Genomic DNA, 25041 nt, shown 5'->3' with positions numbered 1-25041 from the left:
AGAAGAAGAATAGAAGCTTAAAAGTACTGGAGACAGCAGTGACTTCAGGAAAGAATGGGAGGTGGGGGGATATGGAACCTGCAAGAATAGATGAATGTTCTTAGAAGTTTAGAGAGAAACTAGTTAAGACATCTGTAGATTAAAGTTTAGTGAGAGTGAGAGGTTTAAAATATGTGAGGGAGATTTTAATTGTTGGTATGAATTGCTGGAGAAAATGGATGTTGTGCTTGGACTTGGATGGTCAGATGGGCACCAATACCTCTGAAACTGAAGGAAGGCAGTAAGGCCCCAGGGTGGGAAAACCAGATATCATAATATTTCATTGCCCTAAATTTCTTAACAAAGTATAAAATATTAACTACTCCTACCATGAGTGGATGTAATAGGTGACTTGAGAATGTTGAAGACCCAAAATAAATTGCTGAGGGAGAAAAACAGAAGTAACTTCACTTGAATTCCCCAATGGTTATTTTTAGAAGCACCTTCTCCATAGCCTTGTCCACACTTCTCTTGCCCTATGTCCTTATGGCAATGATTTTACTGACAGAGCAAGGCCATGTGAAAGATGAACTCAAACTTATGTATGGAAGGAAAGCTCTTCCTTTCTTCATTTACAAAAACGTACAGATTTCAGTGAGCTTCCGTAGACATTACCTTCAACAAGGATAGCATTAGTACTGGGAATTTTACAGATGTGGAGAGGCCAATGTGGTTATAGATGTGGGGCACTTTCCATGTAAAATAATGTAAACACTACTTCTGTTCTATATGTAAGGCAGACTAGAGAGAAACAGAGATTGAAAGAAAAGTCTTCAAAGTATTCAACACTAGTTAGAAAATTAAGTCCTTGAGGAAAAGATTTTTTGAAATTTTTAAAATCCTTAAGCTTATCATAGAGGTTTTCTTTACACATAGTGGAATCAGGGTAAATATTGTTTATTGAATTAACAATGTATGATTTGTCAAGAACCTACTTACATTTTGGTTCTTTCAGCTTTTAACTCCATTCCTGTTTTTTTGTGGAACAGGCATAGAAGGAGAGGCCAGAGGTCACACACAAGCTGTTATCTACTTTTGTGTCCTATTTCCCAAGGTTGGATAATCACAGAGGTTTAAAATTCCCCAGAATTATTGTTCAGTATCTTTCATTAGCTTCCTTTCCTATGCCCTCTTTAAATGGTGATGTTCCACAGAGATCTGTTTATGTATCTGTCTTAATTGTGAAACAGAATCCTCCTTTAGGACAGAAGTTTTGTCTTACTTATTTAAAAGTTTTATGCATCCTGAGTATCAATCCCAGTACTTGTGATGGTTGTTAGATAGTAAATACTATTGTATAAATGACTGACTGAAGCTGTTTAGATTTTGTTAATACCTACTGAAATAAGCGTTCTCAATTTTTTCCCCTAGGAAATCTTTTGTTGATTATATTTGTGAGTTATTTTGGAACTAAACTACACAGACCTATAATGATTGGTGTTGGATGTGTGGTTATGGGATTAGGGTGTTTCTTAATATCGCTACCTCATTTCCTCATGAACCGGTAAGTAGTCCAGTCTTTGATGATATTTTAGGTTTGTTTTTTATCTGCAAGAACCGAGGCTTGTAATTCCCCTTCTGGGAGTGATGTTTCCTAAAAAACACAATAGTGAAGTAGGAGCTGGAAGAATGAATTCTGTCCTGTGCCCTTGGCTGCCTCACTTCCACTCACACAATTACACCTTGTCAATCCGTGAAATAGGGATTTGGGACACCTCTTTCATGAGATTGAATCTGATGAAAAAATACTTAGGACCTGCTGGAATTTGGGAATTACTCCTTCCTCAGGACTATTTAGACACTTCTGATTGCAATAAGGTTCTGTTTAATTGTAGGTCACAAAGAGAACAGTCTGAATGTTAATTTTTATTTTAATTTTTACCAAAATAATTATGTACAAGATTGTAAAAATAAAATTATATTGAAAGAGTTGTCCCCTGCCCCTAATTTTTGCTTTCCAAGGGCAACCACTTGGAACCTTGTAACTGCCTTAGCTCTTTTGGGGGTTTGCCTCTGTATTTTGTTAGTTTTTAATACCTCATTGTACTATAAAATTCCTACTATAAAATCATATGCAGTATTTACATTTGTATTATTTGAAAATACTTTTCAGCACTGAATCATGTTGTTTTTTTCTGTTACATAACTTTTTTTTTCCCGATATAATAATTGACTTTTTCTTTTGATTAGCTTTCTTTGTATCTCTCATTAATTCCTTACCATTTTGGTGGAGCGGTTGCCCTCTCAGTGCAGTCAGAAGGGTTTCATTTTTGTCTGGAAAATACTTTCCCAGAAAGTAATTTAGTAACTTTCTGAGAAAGTATTTAAAAATAATATTTAAAACCTTGTTCATCTGAATATATTCTTATTTTACTTCCACATTTGATTTATAGTTTGGAAACCATTCAAAAGTGCTATTTTAATTTTTTATTTTCACTGTTATTATTATTAAGAATACTATGCAATTCTAATCTATGTGACCAGTTTCTTTTCTCTGGGAAATATTGAGATTTTTCTTTTAAGCTCTAGAGTCAGAAATTCATAATTATTTTGGCATAAGTTCTTTTCCTCCTCTGTGCTAGGTGCTTTCAGTGGACATTTGGGGAAATTACTTGTATTTTTCCCCTTAGATAATATCTCCCTCTCTTTACCCCTCTTTTTTCCTCTTTCTACAACTTCTACTATTTGAATATTGGATATCCTGGATTAAACTTATGTTTTTCTCATCTTCTTTCTCTAATTTTATGGTGTATCTCCTTCTACTTTCTGGGAGATGAGTCTTCCAAACCTTTGGATGGATTTCTAATTTATACTATCATATTTTTTTATTTTATTTTTCAAGGACTCCTTTGTTTTTTGAATATCTCTTTTTGAGGAACATCTTATTCTTTCAAGAAGGCAATATCTTTTCCCATCTACATTTTCTTCATCTGTCTTTATTGTCTCTGGCTCCTCCAAGTGTTTTTGTTTGTCTCTGTCTTTACCACTGTAGTGTCCCTCATATATCTTGTTCTTGGTTATTCATATTTAAGAGAGGAATGACAGCAACAATAAGCTAATTAGAAATTCCATGTTTGTCCTGATTAATGGAGGACTTTTTCATAGGGTAAGGACTGGTTGTTTTCAGATGGCTCAGAACTGGGCGTCACCTGTTAATTAATTATCCTAGGCAAGGATTCTACTTTCTGTTGCTTGGGAGGTAGAAGCTTGGCTACCAGATGGTAGGAATGGTAACCTCATTTATAGTATGCAGTTTTTCTATTTTATTGAATACTCAGTTTTTAGCATGGCCTTCCTGTCCTCAGTATGCCTGTTTAGACTTTAGACTCAATGGACATTTTTAGTGTGAGAGGCAGGGGATGTCTTTGTAGGTCTAACTCACTTTTATGTACACTTTAAAACAAAGTGTGTAAATCATTTGAAATTTGGGTCATGCACACTTACATTTTTAGGTATCTTGCCTGAAACTTTCTAGAGATGTACAGCATGTGTTTAAGTACTCCCCTGTAGACACTTATGACTGTATTTTTCATTCTCTCACTCAGTCACGGTTGACATACCTGCTTTCCCACTTTCCACATTTCTTCAAACTCTGCCTTATTGTCAGATCTCCCAGTCTTTTTATCCTTGTTGAATTGTGCCTTTTCATTTTAAAATCCTTTTATTGCTATTTGGTTGGTGTTTGTGAATAAATGGACTTTGAATAAGAGACTAAATTTTAAGTATATAAATAAAATCAACAAATTATTTTATCTTCTCGGGTATTTTTGAAGGGATCAGATGTTTTCAGGCAAAGAGTTTTTACTGCTCTTTTATTTTCTATCTTATCTAAGATAATATCAAGTAATATTTGGCTGTTATTTACATTTGTTCCACCCTCTGCCAAAGGTCTTATTTCTTTGAAGTTCGTATGTCTCATGAGCTCATCAGTAAGGAAATAGAAACCTTTGTTCACAGTTCACAGCCATGTTCTATGGGCATGACTGGGCAATTGTTCTAAGGAGAAGGTATTCAACCCTTTGTATTATATCCGGTAGCATAGGAATTAAAGACTACTGAGGGTATCCAAGCATAACACTCTAGCTCATATACAACTAAGAAGGGGAAGTTTTCTTTTGGCTTTCTCTTATCTAATATACACATTTAAAAAAAACAGAATAATTTCTAACAAAGAGAGACTCAGTTGGACATAATTTCCTATAATCTTGTAGTATGTAATTTACTTTCTGAGAAAGGATATTTGGATCCTGTGGTAATTTGCCTAAATTAAATGGCCACAGTCTATTAACCCTTTTGTTCTTGTGAGAAGAGGAAAAAACATTACATTAAGCTGTGCTGATAGTTGAGATTCTCCCAAGGCCCCTCATTATGATGGGCAATTTTTATCCTTTTTTAGGAGTTAATGAACACATTGAGTGATTATTTTTGGATTCTCAGAATTCATGGTTATGCTTCTTATGAGCAAACTTCAGAGAATTCAAAGGTAGAGATTGTCCCCCTCCCCACCAAAGCCTTTATTTTCTTAATTATATGTTGAGTTTTCTATTTCAGTTTAGTTTTTGTTCCTTGTTCCATATTAATCATTTCCAGGAAATGGTCACCTAAAAACCACAGATGGTTGATGTCAGATAATCTAAAAGGTATAACATTGACATGTAGAGAATTGAAAGCTAACTGTAAGAGGAGTCTTCATTTTCAATGAGCAGCTGATTCGATTCTTTTGATTATATTAATTTATGATCATTAGAGTAACAAAGATGAAAAGACATCTTTATAGGATTTGAATATTGTGGCTGAAGTGAAGCAGGAGTTAGTAATCTGCAAAATGCCCACATTGTCCTCATTAATTCTTTAACATAAATATGTTTTCCCCATATTCATACAGATATGAATATGAATCTACAGTTTCAGTTTCAAGCAACTTGTCCTCAAACAGTTTCTTGTGTATGGAAAATGGCAACCAGACTTCAAGACCAACACAAGATCCATCAGGTTGTCTACTTCGTTTTATGGCATTCTGTCCAGTGAATTCATAACTGGTCTTTTGGACAAAATATTGGGTTTAGTTAAATGATTTTGGTGAATGAACAGAAGATATTTTCTCTCCTCTGGGATTCTGAGAGGATCACAAGAGGGAGAATAGGAATGTCTAATAATATAGAATATTATCCCTTATTCAATGTATCTAGTAAGATTTCCCTGTCTGTTTCTTAAAATGGTTATTTAAAAATGAGTCAAAGAGGTGTGGAAATGTAGATCAGTGGTAGAGAGCTTGCCTAGCATGAGTAAGACACTGGGTTCAATCTCCAATATGTACAGCAAAAAACGAAAAACAAAAAAATGAGTCAATGATAACCATCCCAGGACCACTATAGAGTTAATACCACAAAGAAAAATTACTTTGAATGATGAATTTATATTCGTTATTTGGTTTCTACAATTATGCAAATAGCAAATAGAGAAAAAAAGTTCTAAAGCTTTGTATTATATCACTGATATTCTATAGCTAGGAAAGCAGCAAGTATATTAAAATTTGGAATTACTTTATTCCCTTTCTACTAATGGGGATTTGTTTTTCCATCTCCTTGACCTTCTTTAACAGAGACTTGACTTTACACTTTAGCACAAAACTGCAACAGCACACACTGGCCTCTGCTCCTTCATATGCTAAGGGATCTAAATAATCTTCTAGTGACACTTAGTCTGGATATGACTGCTGACTTACCTCAAGCCAGAACTTCTCCTCCTCTTATGGGGACATTTAAATACTGGATTTGTGACAGTGGAAGTTGCAGTAGTCCTGATAGCTGGGAACTCACTGCCATTATGGAATTAGAGTTAAAGACTGTCTCAGAAGAGATAAGCCAAAGAAGCTACTGAGAAAAAAAAAAGGGAAAACATTACCAGTAGCCTGAACTCACTCTGGCTTTGCAGAAGGCTTGTGCAGGCACTAGTCTGCATTACAGTGGGGGCAGCAAAGCATCCCCTCTTTGGTGCATCTCCAGGAAAGTGCATTCATTCTTTCATCACTTAACATCTTCAGTTTTGCCCTAGAGTAAGCCTAGGATTTGTCTGTGATCTCTAGATGCAAATCATTGTGCTTATCATTGGGGAAAACAAACAAACAAACAAATTTCCAGAAATGGAGACTATGATGTTTTGGGACTGGGAATGACTTTGAGGTAGACTTTTCAAAAAACTGCAGGATACAACTATGCTCAGGACCCTGATGTTTGTGAACAACGCCTGGCCAGTTTACAGGAGGTGAAAGTACCTTGTCTTTCACTCTCCTGAAAACATGACCCTACAGTGTTTCCTTAAGGCTTGACAGCTTTTTTGTCTTAGAACAAAAATGGCAAAAAGGTAGATCTAAGTCTTCAGAGAGCTCTCTTTTTTGTTTTTTCTTTTGAATTCCCTTGGACCTGGTCTTTATTATTCTAATAAGAAGGTGTTTCTCCAAGGATTGAGGTGGTATTGTTAAAAGATTTTGGTAGTTTCAGTATACAGTAGTCTCCATAGAAAATAAAATGATTATTTCCCAGTTAAATATTTTTAGTTTTTATAAAGTTATCAGCTATAGAAAATTCAATCTTGAATGGAACTTGGTTTTAAATAAATGTGATATGAATTATGGGGAGATATATTTGTGTATGTGTGTTTTTTCTCTACCCAAAGTTGTATAGGAATGGGATAACACTCATAGCTGTTAACTGGGACCAGTAGTTACTGGTAAGCTAAATTTGGGGGGATTGGGGTAAGCCTGATATTTGGTGTTTGCCAAATTCTGTATGATGTAAATACTCCCATCAAACTGCCAAAAACAATTGACACTAAATATTGAATTGGGAAAAGGTATATGTAGTCTTTTCTCCCAGCCTAAAAGAACAGGTTCCAGCACACCACTTATACTTGTCCATACCTAAGCACTCTCACAAAAAAAAAATGCAATAAGGGTGACCCAATGATTCATTGCTGGCCAAGTAGATAAATTATTGATAAGATGTCATGGGCATATAAGAACTATGAAATGCTTAAAGAAAACTTTGAATTAATTGTCACTAACTAACACTTACTATCCAAGCACTAATGCAATTTTTTTATTTGTTCATTTTAATGCAGAGTGTGTGAAGGAAGTTAAGTCATTAATGTGGGTATATGTACTGGTAGGAAATATTATACGTGGAATGGGTGAAACCCCCATCATGCCTTTGGGTATTTCCTATATAGAAGATTTTGCCAAATCTGAAAACTCTCCTTTGTATATTGGTAAGTTTATAATTCTGCCTTAACTCCTATTCAAGACAGTAAGTTCCCTTAGGTTAAAAATTAATTGTCTACATAGAATCTTAGTGATTTCCAGAATGATGAGCAGAGTCCCTTGGCATAATCAGTCATAAGGTTTTTGATTGTGGCAATCAATTATAAGCCACTTTGTAAAATCTGCCTTTTCTTTTTTTTAAGGTACTAGGGATTGAACCCAGGGACACTATAGCACTGAGTTACATCCCCTGTCCTTTTTAATTTTTTTAATTTGAGAAAGGGTTTTTCTAAATTGCCCAGGATAGCCTTGAACTTGCAATCCTCCTGCCTCACCCTCCTGAGTCATTGGGATTACAAGTGTGTACAAGTTTGCCTAGCTGCATAATCTGCTTTCTACTATTAAAATCTAGTGTCCTTCAAGTCCTCTGAATGCTCTATTTCCCTGACACTGCATTCTTTCTAAGAAGATTCTAAGATCTAAGAAGATTCAAGATCTTTCTCACTACTTTTGCTATTTCCGTTTTTGTTCAGTTCTCATTGCTTCATAATTTATTATAACTTCTTTGTTGGTCACTTATTTCTATATGCTATTTTATTGATTTCTTATAAATGTTTTTGCAGTGTAATCTTTCTGAAACATTGTTTTAATCAAGTCTTCTTTACCACCTTCATGACTCCTGCTGGCTTCTTGTTTGCTAACTCTGAACTCTTACTTATCAATCACAACCCTGATACTCTATGTATATTTAGTTTCCTTGATAATGTCTCTTCATCACAGTCTCCATGTCCTAGGGGATTATTCATATTTTTTTTCACAAAAGCAATCTTCATAATTACCTTTTTATATTCATGTATTATCTGGTATAATAGTCAACCCAAGAGCCACTTTCTTATATTATCTCCTAATCTTCTAATATTAATTTGTTATAAATAACTTGCTTATATTCCTTAGCTATTCTATCTAGTTGAAAAAATCAAGACTTTGTCTATAGGGTTATTTTATTATTAATGTAGATTTATCTTTTTATGAACTTAATAACTTTAAGCGAGTGAGAGAAAATAAGAACAGACCTATACATAATCAAGATGGATTAAAATTTTAAAAACTATTGAATCATTACCCCAAATAACTTTTGGAACTTTTTGGAGGTTCACTAACTTTACAATAATCTCTTTCATTATTTTTCTTTTCAGTCCTTTTAAATTCCTTCACATACTTCTATTGAAAGATTGCACACACATTTCTAAAATAAATTAGCAAACATCTTGTTATATTATGTATTTTAATATTCATAAAATATTTTGGTACTGGTTTAGTTGCTTTTGCATCACTGTGACCAAAAGACCTGACAGGAACAACTTAGAGGAGGAAAGTTCATTTTGGCTCACAGTTCTACAGGTTCAGTCTATGTTCATCCAACTCCATACATAGCTCTGGGCCCAAGGTGAGGCTGAAAATCATGACAGAGGGGCATGGCAGAGGAGAGCAGCTCAGGACCTGGCAATGAGGAAAGAGAAAGAGAGGGAGAGAGGGAGAGAAAGATAGAGAGATGGGAAGGTGGAGCACAAGCACGTGCTATACTCACCAGGGACAAAATATAAACCCAAAAGTTAAACTTCCAGTAACCTACTCCCTCCAGCTACACCCCATCTACATACATTTACTACCAAGTTAATCCATATTAGTGGATTTTCTGACCATTCTTGCACTATCTCACATGTGAGCTTTGGGGGCACACTTCACATCTAATGTGAACCATAACATTCCTCCTCTGCTTCCCCTAAGATCTCATGTCCATCTCACAGTAAAAAATACATTTAGTTCATTTACGTAACTATGTATATAAAAAATACTTAAGTTCATTTCCATAGTCTTAACAGGTACAGCATTAACCAAAGTCCAAGTCCAAAAATCTCATTTGAGACTTTAGCAAACTCTTGATTTTGAGCCAAGATCAAAAGTAAATTGTACCAATATTCAATGGCACAGAGTAAACATTTTCATTTCACAATAGAGACATGGAGGCATAGAAAGAAGAGATGGGACCAAAACAAATCAAAATCCAGCTGAGCAAACGAGTCCTGTAGCTCCACATCTAGTATCTTGGGAACATGAGATCATGATGTTACTTTCAAAGGGCATGTATAATTCTTCCCTGTGGCCTTACTTGTTGCAGTCCACATGGCCTCTCTCTTAGGTTATCTCTGTAGGTTCTTGCAGCTTCCTTGACAGATATTCCATGTTACTGGCATCTCTTGATCTCAGAGGAGTCTTCTTTGTAGCTTTGGCTTCCTTCTTACATCTTCCTGCATCACCCTTTCAGGGACAGCCCACAGGGACTCTGATTCTGCTACATTCTTTCTGGCCTTCCTATGAAATCTCAGTGGAAACCTCCCTGTCATCATAACTCTAGCATCTCATTCCTGCAGAACTAGGACCATGTGGTTGATGCCAAGGTCTGCCACCATCTTGAGCAGTAGCCAAACCTCTTAGGATGATGGCTTCAGCAGCCTCTGAGTGTTTGGATGACTGAGCACAGTGAAACAACTTCCTAGGCCCCACTGTGCAAGCAAGATGCCCCCAGGATCTCTTTTCAAAGGAGATCTTTGAGCCTGTGAAAGGTATTGTCTTGTCCATTTCTGAGATGCATTCAAGCTATTGTTTATGGGTAAGGTACTTGGCATCTCTTTAGTGGATGTAATGTCTTAACAATCACAACTTCCTTGGCTTCAGTTTTATTCACACTTTTGTGGCAAAACTACAAGTTTTTCAAATCTTTCTACTCTGCTTTCTGCTCCTGATTATCACAGTAAATTTAGCTAAAAGCTGCCAGCAATAGCCATACTGCCCCCTGAATTTTTTGCTGTCTTGAAATTTCCTCCAACAAATTAATTAGTTTATCATCTTTAAATTGATCCTTACAGGATGTCCCAGGACATAGACAAAATGTAGATGACAATTTTGCCACATAAGTAGCCTCTAGTCCAATTTCCAATTTAGTCTTCTTTCTCCTCTGAAAACCTTAAGATCCCAGTCTTTACTATCCGCAGTCCTATTAGCATTTTGGTCTTTCGTGCTCCAATTAGAATCACCAATTACGCTCTGCTTACAACATTCTAAATCTTTTATACTTTGCATCTCTAAATTTCTCAAAATTCTTCTCACAAACTCCATAAGGCCTTTGAACCACAAGCTTAGGTTAGTAACATCAGTGACCTTCCTCCTTGGTATGAATTTCTGTTTTAGTTAGCTTTTCATTGCTATGATCAAAATACTTAACAAGAACAATTTAAAGGAAGAAAAGTTTATTTTGGCTCGTGGTTTCAGAGGTTCAGTCCACTGTTGGCTGGCTGTATAGCTCTGGGCCTAAGGTGAAGCAGAACATCATGGCAGAAGGATATTATAGAGGGAAGCAGCTCAGGACATGGCAACCAAGAATAAGAAGAAGGAGGAAGAGGGGGAGGAGGAATAGGGAGGAAGAGGAAGAGGAGGAAAAAAAGAAAAAAGAGAGCGGGCAAGTGCTGTTTACTGGGGACAAAATATAAACCTCAAAGTCATACCCCTGGTGACTTACTTCCTCCAGTCATATATTTCTGCATATAGTTACCACCCAGTTAATCCACTTCAGTGGAATAACCCATTGATTAGGTCAAAGACTACATAATCTGATCATTTGGCCTCTGAACATTTTGTACTCTCTCACATATGAGCTTTTGGGGAACACCTCACATCTAAACTGTAATAGGTACATAATATGTAAAACTATGATAATTTATCTACATATTAAGATGAATAAGATACATGTCCACAATGAGTTTAGTAAATAAATAACTACATAATTATATCAATGTTATATATCTGCATGTGTGTATGCACAATGAAATACTTATAAATCTAATACCTAGACATCAATAAAATAGTTCCATGTATGGCTCTGGAGTTTAGGAGAGAATATGAAAGTTAGGTATACAGCATGAGAATCATCTTCATAGAGATAATAAGTGAAATTAGAAGGGAAAAATGAGGTTGTCATTGGAAGTTCATTTGTATAATGAGAGGTTCTAGGGTAAAATACTGGAAATTACTTAGTGGGTAGAATAAGAGGAAGAAAAATCAAAGACAAAGTAGTTATAGGGGGAAAAGTAAAGCAATGAATGTACAGTTTTCTGAAGGTTCTAGGAGAAAAATGACAAGAGTTAGTCAGCAATGTCAAATGACAGAGTTAGCAGGATGAAGACCAAGATAGGCACTGGATTAGTGACAAAGAGTTATTATCTATACTTTTGAGTATACTGTGAAGAGATTTGAGCAAATGAGAAGGAGGTGAGGAAATGGAGATGGAGTACAGGGAAAGGAAATAAAGCAGAGTGCTTTTGAGATAGTGTAGCAATCATTGGGTGGGGGGATATGAAGTAAGCATAGAACAGGGAGTGTTAGGCAGATAAAGACCACAGATAATATAAAAGGGGTTGGTACTGGACAAGTCAGGACTACATGGGGCAGATGAGCTTCAGCCCTGAGACTGTGGAGAAGGCAGACAAAATGCAGAGACAAAATTTGAAGTAGGCAGAAGAAGCTCCTGCCTGGATTTTCAGTGATCAGGAAGGGATGAACATACATTCTGAATTGTAGATAAATCAGGAGGTGGCTGCTGATGAATTTTCAATTATTAAGAAGCCAAGTGAGGATATAAGAGACTGATGAAAGTGGAAAATAAGAATGTGGAGGATAAGAAAGGAGACTGTGATAAAATCAATGAGATGTACCATAACAATGAGGGCATATTATTTTCAAGGAAATTTAAATTGAAGATTTGGAGTGATGTTTTTCTGAGGAATATGTATAAAAAATTCATTTTCCATATTGTTTTAGAATTTCTTTAAAAATATGGCTATTTAAGCATCAAAAATATTTTGTTCTTTATCATGGATTTTTCAATAGGATGTCTGTGTGCCTGTGCTGTTAGAGCAAAGCTTTTACTCAGCATAAAAGAGAATTTGGAAGTATTGAGAAAATGGCTTTAAATTATAAGGCTTCTATGTTAGTCAACTTTATGTTACTTTAACAAGTACCTGAAATAATCAGTGTTTTTAGTCAGGTTTTTTTTTTGTTGTTGTTGTTGTTTGTTTGTTTTTGTCACTGTAACAAAAAAAAATTTGAGGAGCAGAAGTTTATTTTAATTCACAGTTTCAGTCCACAGATGGCCATCACCATTGCTCTGGGCCCAATGTCAGGCAGAACATTATGGCTGAAAGGTATAGAAGAGGAAGGCAGCTCAGAACATGGAAATGAGGAAGCACAGAGAGCTCTGCTCACCCTCAGTAATCTACTTCTCCAACCACACCCTACCTTCCTACATTACCACCCAGTTAATCCATCAGTAGATTAATCTACTGATTAGGTCATACCTCTTATAATCAAGTCATTTGCCTCTGAAAATTCTTGCATTATCTCACACATGAACTTTTGGGGAGCACCTCATATCTAAACCATACTATCAATTTATAAAGAAAAAAATGATTATTTTGGCTCTCAGTTTCAGGTTTCAGTTCATGATCAATTGGCCTTGTTGTTTTGGGGCCTGTAGTGAGGCAACACATGATGCAGAAGCATGTGTGTGAAACTACTTACTTCATGGCCAGGAAGTGAGAGAGAAAGAGGAAGAGACTGGAGTCTCATCACCCCTTTTAGGGCATGGCTCAAATGACCTGAAGACTTTCCAATAATCTTCACATCTTAAAAATCGTACCAACTCCTAATCATGCCAAACTTGGGACTAAGCCTCTAACCTATGAAGCTTTAGAGGACATCGCAGATTCAAAAAATAGCAGCTTGTTTTTAAACATTTACAAAATCAGTGTTATTTTATATACATACCAAGTTTATTTTTCTTATAAGCTGAATATCTCAGTCGAAAATATCTAAGATAACTGGGATGTACCTAAGCAAAAAAGCACTTGCCTAGCATGAGTAAGTCCCTACATTCAACAACTAGCACAACCCCTCTCAAAAATAAAAAAAAATAAATAAAATAAATAAAAATTAAAAAATAAAGGAAAACAATGAAAACTTCAGTCTTTTCATAGAACCAGACTCTATGTGAGTATATAACTATACTATAACTTTGTATTTTTGTTTTTTTTAGGGTTTATAGAAACAGGAGCTATCATTGGTCCTTTGACTGGACTTTTGTTAGCATCATTCTGTGCAAACATTTATGTAGACACTGGATCTGTAAACACAGGTAATTCAATAAAATCTATTTAAACAGTGTCAGAGTATGCAAAGTATCTTATGAATGTAATTGCATGTAATTGTTGTCCTATTTGACCCTCTCAAAGGTAGATTATTTCAAGTTTACATCAGCCAACCAAAGTGGAGTAAATAGTAGAGGAAGATAAAATGCTGATCTTCTGATTCAAAGTCCATTACTCTTTCTGTCGTATCGCAGCCATATTTTGGTTTCAAAAGATTTAAGAACATAAGTTTTACTTTTTTGTACTCAAGGGATTACTTGTGGATACTGAAATAGACCTTTCAGTTATTTATTAAGTACCTAGTTATAAATTCTTTATGTGATATGATAGATAATCAAGGCTAATTTATTGCTTTATTATTTATATCATAGCAGTACACATTGTCAGACAAATCTTTTTAAATTAATTTTACCTGATGCAAAAAACAAAAATTATACATACTAATGGGATTTCATGTGATGTTTTGATATATGTATACATTGTATCATATCTATTTCTCTTTTCTTTAAGAGGAAAACTTTCAAAATCCTTTCTTGTAACTTTTCAAAATGTATAGTACAATTGTTATTTATAATCACCTTACTGTGCAACAGCTCACCAAGACTTCTTGCTCCTAACTTTAACTTCATACCCATTGATCAACCTTAGATAAGTTTATAAATGTCTGAATTGTATGAAAATTTTCTATTTGAATGAACCTGAGAATTATAATTTTAATAATTTTATGTATTTTATACAAGAAATATGACATAAGCTAATATAAATATATACATTTCTTTACAGATGCTCTGACCATAACTCCCACTGATACTCGTTGGGTTGGTGCATGGTGGTTTGGCTTTTTGATCTGTGCAGGAGTGAATGTCCTCACTGCCATTCCTTTTTTCTTTTTGCCCAAAACGCTTCCAAAGGAGGGACTAGAGGGTAATGCTGACATCATTAAAAATGACAAAGAAGAAAAAGAGAGAGGAGAGGTCAAGAAGGAAAAGAATGGAATCACTAAAGGCAAATATAAACATTTTAAACACCATAATTTACCTTTCATTTTATATAGGTGTATCTGTATTTTAGCTTAGCACTATAATATATTATGCTGCTGATGTATGCTATTAAGATATTTTGTTATTACTGGTCACAAATCAATAATATCTAACTACTCTGATTCTTCCTGTGCTAATCTTTGAAAACAAATCATGTAATTTGAAAGCTGTTTTATCTCAGTCTTTATATAAAAATTGAAATCATTCTTGGAATTCCAAATAAGCAAATATATTTGGTTCTATCTGCTTTAAAACAATCTGTTCTATAGAGAACATAAGTCTAATTAAAAAATGAACAAGTAGAAATTAAAACTAAGAACAATAGTAGGAAAAAATAAGCACTAATCATAATAGGTAGTATAGTTCTATAACCAAAATTTTAGCTTAGCTGTGAGCTTCCTGGAGTTTAAGGCAGAAAAAGGAAACATTATAGATAATGTGATTCTTTATATTTGATAAAGGGGTGAATGATAATTTTTAAAGAGAAATTGTTCCCTCAATAACAAAGTATAAAAGTGTAGAAAAAATATCATCATATGATGTATGATACAAGTAATATTGAGCAACATACTGAATTTCAGCGAATGCAAGAGCATAATTCATGTAGTATTTTTTATATAGATCTTTAATCAAAGTTCAAGGCAAAGTTTTCAAGATGTTTCGGTGGGAAACTCAGTGTAGATAATTTTAGTATATAGTATTTGTATCCCAAACATGGCATACATTGGAATCACTTAGGAGTTTTAGAATTTACTGATGCTTGAAAGTAGTGCAGTATTCTCAGGAAGTTTGAGTTACTTCTTAGGGAATGTAGCCTGGGCATTAGAATTCTTAAAGAGTATTTATTTGGAAGATGGGTGGTGACGGGGGGGGGGGGGCTGTTTCATTATCTGTAAAATGGCAATAATAGCATTACTTTTATTACAGAGTTATTGTGTATAGGTGAAAGGAATTCTAGTACATGTTACTATTTTATTCCTATTAGTACTAATATTTTCATTGTTGATGTTGTTATTTTACCATAATTCACAAGCTCTTATACCAATTTACACATTAATTTTTATTAACAATCACAAATTCACTTGAAGCACAATTAAACACTATTTAATACTTATTGGAAGATTAGAATTGGTTTATAATCTTGAAAATTTTAAGAATCATGATTATAATAACAATTCTTCTAAAAGGGCTAATACAGACTGATAGAGAATATTAACATAGAATATTTTTTGTGGTTTGCAAGATCAACTTTCAAAACTAGGAAAGAGCTTAGAGTAGGATAAAATATGTTAAATAGGTTTGAACTATTAAGACTCTTCTATTAGGACAGGGATGTCAATAAAAATGGGTGACTTAAAAAGCCCAAAGAGCCGAGTGATGCACACCTGTAATACCAGAGGCTCAGAGGGTGAGACAGGAGAATCACGAGTTCAAAGCCAGCTTCAGCAACAGTAAGGTGCTAAGTAACTCAGTGAAACCCTGTCTCCAAATAAAATACAAAAATAGGGCTGAGAATTTGGCTCAGTGGTCATGTACCCTGAGTTCAATCCCCAGTACCAAAAAATAAAAAAGAAGAAAAAGCCCCAAAGAGTTTTGACCACATCTCCCTCCTCTGCATGGACCTTCATGGACCTTATTCTTAAGCAGGAATTCTACAAGTGGGATTTATTTCTTTGCATTAAGTTGTGCTTCCTCTTCTACCAAATGGTTTATTTCTTGATACTTCATTCTCGAGTAAGTTTTAGGCAGTTAATATTAAGTAAACTGGGACAGTACAAACCAAGGAAACTGAGACAGAGAACGTGAAGATAGAAAAAGTGAAAAGAAATTAGAATTTGAGCCAAAATAGCTGCAATGTGACTCAACCCATTTACCATAGACAGGCCACAAATTAAAGCAGAAAAAAAATTTTGGTTAAATCATTTATATTGTCCTTATTATGTACCGAATGAATCAAAATCTATGTGAACAGAGCCTGCATATGGTTTAACAAATATCTCCAGGTAGTTCTAATATACATCCCATTGTGAACTGTTGAAACAACCATTGAAATTGTTGTTCTGAAGAAGCAGAAAAATTCCTGGTACTTAAACAAACTTTTATCCCATTAATTCCCATGTCTTCATTTTAAATATTCAGGGAGTGATAGTTTCTATATTTTAGTACATACTTCTTTATCAAAGTGATTTCCTTCCAGATTGTGGAGAAAAAGCATCTTCCATTCTAGGAAATCTCTAGAGAAGAGAGGATATTAATAGAAGAAAAAAGAAAAGGATAAAAAAGAAATGGTGTGGACCCAGATGCTGTATTTGTCTCTTTTTAAAATTTTTTGTTTTAGTATTTATGGACCTTTATTTTATTCATTTATTTATATGTGGTGCTGAGAATTGAACCCAGTTCCTCACACATGTGAGGCAAGTGCTCCACCACTGAGCCACAAACCCAGCCCCTATATTTGTCTCTTTAAGATTTTGCTTAAATTGGGCTGGGGATGTGGCTCAAGCAGTAGCGCGCTCGCCTGGTGTGCGTGGGGCTTGGGGTTCTATCCTCCGCACCACATACAAAGATGTTGTGTCTGCCAAGAACTAAAAAATAAATATTAAAAAATCCTCTCTCTCTCTCTCTCTTTAAAAAAAAATTGCTTAAATAATGACTTAGGGAAGGTAAAACTATTGTGTTCTAATTCTACCCAGTCAGGTGTATCACTGATTTCCAGAAGCCACTCAGCTTATTCAGCTTACAAGTAGTAAAAAGAATGAACAGATATATGTGCATTACGAAGTATAATCGGGGAGGGAGGTTGATGTTTCAGGAAAACACCTGCCACAAAATGCAAAGCCAAGTTGATCTGACACTATCCTTCTTTCATTTCAGATTTTTTACCATTCATGAAAAGTCTCTCCTGCAATCCAATTTACATGCTTTTCATACTTATAAGTGTGTTACAGTTCAATGCATTTGTTAGCATGTTCTCCTTTATGCCTAAATATCTGGAACAACAATATGGAAAATCAACTTCTGATGCAATCTTTCTCATTGGTATGTTTGTTTCTCTCTGAATTATTGGCATGCTTTCTACCCTATGAAATGGTGAACAATGTGACAAAGGGATTAGGAAACTCCTAAATTGAAGTCTTTTAGGATATTCCTGTCTCTGCTAAATTTTCTCTTTCCACTCTCTAGGAAAATTAAGGAAATGTATGAAGGGGAAGAGGTCAGAAATTGTCTTTTTTCTCTCTTCTGCTCTCTCTCCAGTCAGAATAGAAATTCATAATGTTTATGGAAATCTCGGGAAATGCAAACATTAGTGAATTTTCAGATAGGCAGTTCATTAATTTATAAAGGATTAGAGTTAACTCATTAGGATTCTGTGTTTTACTTTTATTATTTACTCTTTTGGCTTAAATTCTTGGATTCCATATTCTCCTAATGTAGTTCCTTGGTTGCCTGATGGTTTTAGATATTTCTGTGTCTATATACTTTCTGCCTTTCCTGTAACTATCGTAACCCCAATGATTCTACCTTGCCTGGGTTTTTTTTCCTGAGATCTTTTTATTCTTCTAAAAAATTACTATCCCAGGCTATGTGTGCCTAAATGCCTTGAGTTTTAACAAGTTCATCCAAGAATATGATTCAGTGATGCAGATATTATACAAAGCAGCCTAGGGCTGTCTTTCCCTTTTGCTTTTTCCTTTTTTTGTATTGGAGAAGGGGACAAAGAGCTGGGAAAGAAGAATGCTGGTTACCACAGCAAAATATGAAATATAACCACACACAAAACAGCCACAGCTTCAGCAGAATGACTTTCTAAAGTACCTTGAACTGAGTCAAATTCTTAATAATCAAAGTGGGAGTAAATAACTGAATTACCATATATATATATATATATATATATATATATATATATATATATAATACTTATATATGTATATATTCCCATCCCACACACTAGAGAGTGATATAATAAATTACTGGTCAACTTGGACTTGCTACTCCTATGTATATCCTAATAAAAGAGGCATTGATCACGATATCTGACTATAAGAAATTGAAGACCTATTGTGAATAATTAAATGAATGATAATAATAATTTTTAAAAATATACTTGACATTATGAGTCACTTTGAAATCTCCCTGTGCATGAAGTGTAACTGAGTAGGGTTAAAATCACCACTACTTCAACCTAAATACTTTCTTATGTAAAACATATTAGGCAAAAATGATAACATATTTGTTCTTTGTTGTTGTTAATTTGTAAATAACATTTTACTTGCATTTATAGGTATTTATAACTTACCTCCAATATGCATTGGATATATTGCTGGTGGTTTAATTATGAAGAAGTTCAAGATTACCGTTAAAAAAGCTGCCCACATAGGATGTTGGTTATCTGTAATTGAGTACCTTCTCTATTTTTTATGTTTTCTTGCGACTTGTGATAATTCTCCAGTTGCTGGCATAACTACCTCTTATGAAGGGTACGTTTTTTTTCTAGTAAATGCGATATTCTTTCAACAGACTGTTAGTAGCATATTTTCTCTAGTGGTTGTACAAAACCAAATCATTTTTTTAGGAGTTAATGGCAGTGATCCATGGTCATCCTGCATCTTTCCTTTACCTATCAATTATATACCAATCCATTCAAACTCTAGGTTTATTAAAAAAGTAGTGAACATCACAGGGTGAATGAGTTTATGATTGTGTGTGTATGTGTATAATTGGTAGTCTTTGTGATATACTAGTGGACATTAAAATGTACATAAAGGAAGCTACCTATAGGTTATATTAGGATTTGTTATCCATATATTTTATAACCCTGCAAATATTAAAATGAAAAGTTGACTATGCAGTCCAAATAGCCTTTAGATGTTTCCATGGTGGGCTTAATTAGCATTACTGAATCCTAATTCATGGTAAATTAATATATAAATTTATGTACATCACTGATACTATGTCTAAAGTATTAAATAGTTTTAGATATTGTATTTTGAGGTTTATCTGGGTTTACAGAAAGATTTTTCCATAGTAATAAGAAATTTTAAAAATTCACTTCAAGTCAAAATCAAATGAAAAGCATCCTAAAGTGTTCATTTTAAAGTCATCAAGTATTATAATATTAAAATAATTTCAAATATAAAATCATAATTTTTGCATATATTATCTGATTTGAATCTTGCAAGCTCCGCTTAACATAAGCATTATTACTTCCATTTTATAGATGAAGAAATGGAAGATTAGAGAAGTTCAAAAAACCTCTTCAATCATATCAGTATAGAAATGTGGGTTTTAAAATTGGAAAGAATCTTAAAGATTGTCTGCATCTCCAATTATGCTGATTTCCAGAGAGAACGTGTGGAGGGCCACACTTTGGTCTAGTCACAGGATTTGAATTCGTTCTCTAGACTCTTATATTAGTTAGTGCATGATCACAATTATAAGTACTGGGTACTAAACTAAAAGAATGATTTTTTTTTTTACTCACGTGACTTTGTTTCTGAAGTAAATGCATTATAAATGGAAAAAGCAGGTTTTGATCTTCAAGTTAGCTCTCTCATTATTTTCTCCCACATGGATCAACCTTAGAGATTAGTTCATCTTCATGTTTTAGTTCTAATAATATCCGGAAAATTGCGTCCCATGGGCCTGGGGTTGTGGCTCAGTGCTAGGGCACTTTCTTAGCACAGGTGAGGTACTGGGTTTGATCATCAGCACCACATAAAAATAAATAAAGTCACTGTGTCCATCTATAACTAAAAAAAAAAAAAATAAATGCATCCCACATGGTAGGCACTTAGTGCTTGTTTATGGATTGTATTTTTCTAAAATAAATCATTGAAAAGTGGCTTTGTAACACTGCACCTGGTTATCTTTTACACCAGAACTATAGTAGGCAATTCACACATTGATAGATTTCTTTTTCTATTTTGATAGAGGGGAGGAAACATAATTAGGGATTAAGATAGAAAGAAGAAAAACAAATCTTGAATAGTGTTTCAGTATCCATGGTATTATTTTAAATCATTTCAGAATCCAACAAGATTTATATGTGGGAAATAAAGTCCTTGATGACTGCAATAGAGCTTGCAACTGTCCAACTAAAACATGGGATCCTGTATGTGGCGACAATGATTTATCATATATGTCAGCTTGTCTAGCTGGTTGTGAGACATCCTCTGGAACTGGATTGAACATGGTAACATATCTTACTGGCCTTTTTGACAGAACTTCTGTGTATTGACAATGATTTATCATATATGTCAGCTTGTCTTGCTGGTTGTGAGACATCCTTTGGAACTGGATTGAACATGGTAATACATCCTAATGGCCTTTTTGACAGAACTTCTGTGTATTGTATTAGCATTTTCTAACTTTGAACTGGACCTATATCTGCTAAAAACAAATTTAGTCTTTTCTTAAAACCAGATTTTTTTTATTTGTATAACTTAAATTACCTTGGATATGCACACTTTGTTACCTTTTCACATCTCAGATCTATGTAATGCCTTCACAGTGTCTGAGTACTTATCTGTAATTTTAAGCCAGTTTAGATTATTATTAAAATAACTTGGGTTAAAAATATACTGGACAGAAAACAATTTATCATTGAGAAAGAAGTTGGCAATTTTGTTCTCAATTTTGTTTTCAAACTGCTGTGTTTTTTCTTCTGTTTTCTGTGTATATTTATGTAAGTGCTTTTTGTGTTTTTCACATGAAAACAGTTTTTTTTTAAACAAGATAGATAGAGTTAGGTATGTCTTCTTGCCTCAAGAATGTTCAACCTTATAAAGTTGGCTGGTGACCAAAGTAAAATACAAATTTTATTATTAATGAGATCGGGAAACATAATAATTCAAAAAGTGATGACTTTAGTCTGTTTTTAAAATAAACTATATTTTGGGAGGACACAGCTTTGTTTATGTGTAGACATTTGAACAATCAAACAGATTTTGTTGTTCATACTTTGTATTGTGGCAGGTAAGTGTTCGTTTTTTTAAAAGTGTGCATTTAGAATAGCTGAGCTATTGCAGATTTACTTCATGTATTTACATAAAATACCATTTATTTTATTCTTCCCTCCCCCTTCCCCATTATGGATCAGCATTCACATATCAGAGAAAACATTTGGCCTTTGGTTTTTTGAAATTGGCAGATTGGGCAGAGGGGAGTGGAAGGAGCGGACGGGAAGGGGGTGGGAAGGATGGTGGAGCAAGACAAACATTATTACCCTATGTACATGTATGATTGCACAAACGGTGTGACTGCATCTTGTATTCCCAGAGAAATGAGAAGTTGTGTTTCATTTGTGTACAATTAGTTGAAATGCATTCTGTTATCATGTATAACAAATTAGAACAAATTTTTAAAATGTCATATTTTGAGACTATACTTCTATGCTTTGTTTTATGCTATAATCCTGAGAGAGACTATAAAGGAGATGGGAACATAGGGATAAGCATTGTCCATACTTTTTTCCCTTGGTGTGTGTGAGTAGTACAGTCTCACACATGTTAGTCAAGTGCTCTACCATTGAGCTACACCCCCAGCCCCAGCAGTCTCCATCTTGATCCAACTGACTACATAAAAAAAAAAAAAAATTGAGATTTGTGTTCAAAATTCTTAAACATATTCTTAAATAATATATATTATTTTTGACAGGTGTTCCAAAATTGTAGCTGCATTCGAACATCAGGAAATTCATCTGCAGTTCTTGGGCTTTGTGACAAAGGCCATGACTGCTCCATGATGCTCCAGTACTTTCTAATCTTGTCGACAATTGGCAGTTTTATTTATTCTTTAGCTGCCATACCTGGATATATGGTTCTCCTGAGGTACAATAATTATTTTCTTTATTTGGATTTCTTTCTGGTAATTTATTATAGTAACTTTTTTCTAAGTAATTTGAGGCTTATGATATCTAAGAACTCTGTGCTCTAATATACATTTATTAAGGATCTTGCATTAAACATTGTTGAATCTTACAAAATTTTAAAGTTAATAATATGATGTTCATCTTTTGTTCTTTCCTTCCCTATCCTTTGCTATTTTCCTTTCTTATTTCTCAGAATAAGTGGATCTTTCATTGTATAGTGCAAAATGAGATACATGCCCATTTTAGGGTTAGCCTTATGAAATGGTTGTTTAGATAGGTAAAGAATAGTTGCATAGCAGCCACCTCATCTGGTTTAGCTTACAGGACAGCAGAATTTAAAACTACTAGAAGCCCCCTTTTTTACCAGGGTCCCTTGATCTTTCTAAGCTCAATTTTTCTTTAATAAAAATGGGCATAAATGGTAAATGCCTAAAATACTTTTGCAAGGCTACTGTGAGATACAAGTAATGGTTTCCTAAAACTAGGAAATTGCAGAGCCTTGCTCCAAACTTAGGTATATTAAACATGTGCTCTTTCAGTTATAGCATTCTTCATGCCTAATAAACAATCCTGAACACAGTTGCCCACCTGCTCCCCTTTCTTCTTGTCTCATTGAAATTCAGAAGCAGAATTAAGTTAATCGTAGTTCATTACGTTTTATCATTATGAGCTGGAGCAAGCTTTCTCTCTTGCTTTACTTTATTTATTTACTCATTTGTATTAAATTTCATCTCCTACTTTCACTCACCATAGGCATATGACAGATATGTTTTTTTACAATATGCATTTTCCTTTTTCATTATGCATTTCACTCAGATGGTGGTACTCTATGCCTTGGTGTGGTTCTTAAAATACATGCATATATAAAGACACCAAGTACAGCTAGTGTTTAAGAGTTGTTCTCATACCATCACTGCTTCAGTGTCCTGCCCCCCACTTCATAGCTTCCCAAACACTTGGAATTATCTAACTTTCAAATGTTGACTGTTCCAGTTGGTGTAAAATGGTGGTTCATTGATGTTTAGTGTGGTTTCCTGGTGAGTTAAGTTAAGCATATCTGAACTAATTTTTAGTTATTTCGATTTCTACTTCAAGATGCTGATTCTTTTTTTGTACCCCATTTTCCTCTTTCCCTTGCTGATTTGGATGATGACTATGTAAATTATAATTTATAATATTATATTGATATAATGTAATAAGCAGTATGATATAATTGAAACAATGATATAATTTATATAATGATATGCCTATAATTGATGACATAATTATCTTCTAATCTATGTTTCTTTTAACTTTTCTGTATTTATGAAGTGAAATCCTAAAAATTGCACTTAAACATAACAACTTTTTTGTCTTATGGTTTGGGTGTATGGTAATGAGTGGTCACACTTAAAAAGCATTTTCAAATTCTAAATTTATAAAAATATTGCCTTATAGGTTTTATTCTAACAGGTTTAGGATAAAAGTTTTACAGTTTTATTTTTTGCTTATAGTCTTTAAATCATCTTAACTATATTTATATATATAGTGCTAGAGAGAAAGATGCCCAATTCAATTTATCTTCATATAATGAAGTAATTTTACCAATATCACAACCTAAATTGCAGGTTCTTTGGTAGTGGTGCCACCTTTATCATATGTTAAGTTTTCACAACATGGGTATATTTTTCATATATTTTCTGTTTCACAGATTTGCCTATTATTAAATTAGTGTCATATTGATTTAATTGCTTTAGCATTGCAAATGTTAAAATATCATATGGTAACTTCCTTGCCTACCCATTGTCACCTTTATTGTGCCTAATCTCTGCCCAAATTGATTTAGCCATTTAGATCTTTATACTTACGTATAAATTTTGATTAGGTTTATGAGGGTTCTGCAGATCAGGTGGAGAAAACTGGAATGAAATATTGGTGAACCTGCAATATCAATATCTTTTATGTACTTGAGTAGAATTTTAAAAGATTCTTAATAAAGGTGATATGTCATTAGGTTGCTTCCTAGATACATACACACATATATAAACTATATATATATATATATATATGAAATATATGTACATACTCTGAGAAAAAGTTTCTCTATTCACAGAGAAGCCTTCTGACACCAGACTCTCATCAATTTTCTGGCACCACTAAAGTGTCCTACAGTTCATTTCAGTTCTGACAATATCAACCTAGAGTTAGCATCAGATCCCAAGAGTTAAAGGGCTCAGTTCCCCAGACTTCTGTTATTTTTTATGAGCATGGAAAATCTGGGGCTCTCAGCCTTTTGACTGACTAGTGATAGGCTGGAGATTCCCATAAACTTTCTTCAGGTTAGAAGACTTACTATAATGGCTTATACAACTCAGGGAAACATTTTTATTACATTTACTGGTTTATTATGAAGGAAACTTTACTTTTTTTTATTGGTTGTTCACAACTTTACAAAGCTCTTGACATATCATACTTCATACATTAGATTGAAGTGGGTTATGAACCCCCAATTTTACCCCAAATGCAGATTGCAGAATCACGTCGGTTACACATCCACAATTTTACATAATGCCCTATTAGTAATTGTTGTATTCG

General features: G+C 34.1%; 1 protein-coding gene across 1 annotated transcript in view; it reads left to right on the top strand.

Moving 5' to 3' along the window:
* The window catches only part of SLCO1A2 (solute carrier organic anion transporter family member 1A2), a 146828-nt gene that overhangs the window by 89215 nt on the left and 32572 nt on the right, over positions 1-25041 (top strand). Inside the window, exons 6-14 of the mRNA XM_081310325.1 lie at positions 1411-1543; positions 4925-5031; positions 7159-7305; positions 13446-13544; positions 14341-14562; positions 17472-17636; positions 18880-19075; positions 20625-20790; positions 22254-22426. Of these exons, the coding sequence (XP_081166451.1) occupies positions 1411-1543; positions 4925-5031; positions 7159-7305; positions 13446-13544; positions 14341-14562; positions 17472-17636; positions 18880-19075; positions 20625-20790; positions 22254-22426 (1408 nt within the window). The remainder of the gene's footprint in view (positions 1-1410; positions 1544-4924; positions 5032-7158; positions 7306-13445; positions 13545-14340; positions 14563-17471; positions 17637-18879; positions 19076-20624; positions 20791-22253; positions 22427-25041) is intronic.

Source organism: Spermophilus citellus, assembly GCF_964194105.1.
Source record: "Spermophilus citellus genome assembly, chromosome: 10".
NCBI classification, from domain to species: domain Eukaryota; kingdom Metazoa; phylum Chordata; class Mammalia; order Rodentia; family Sciuridae; genus Spermophilus; species Spermophilus citellus.
Note: the sequence above shows the minus strand (reverse complement) of the source record. Positions and strands in the feature narration are given on the sequence as shown.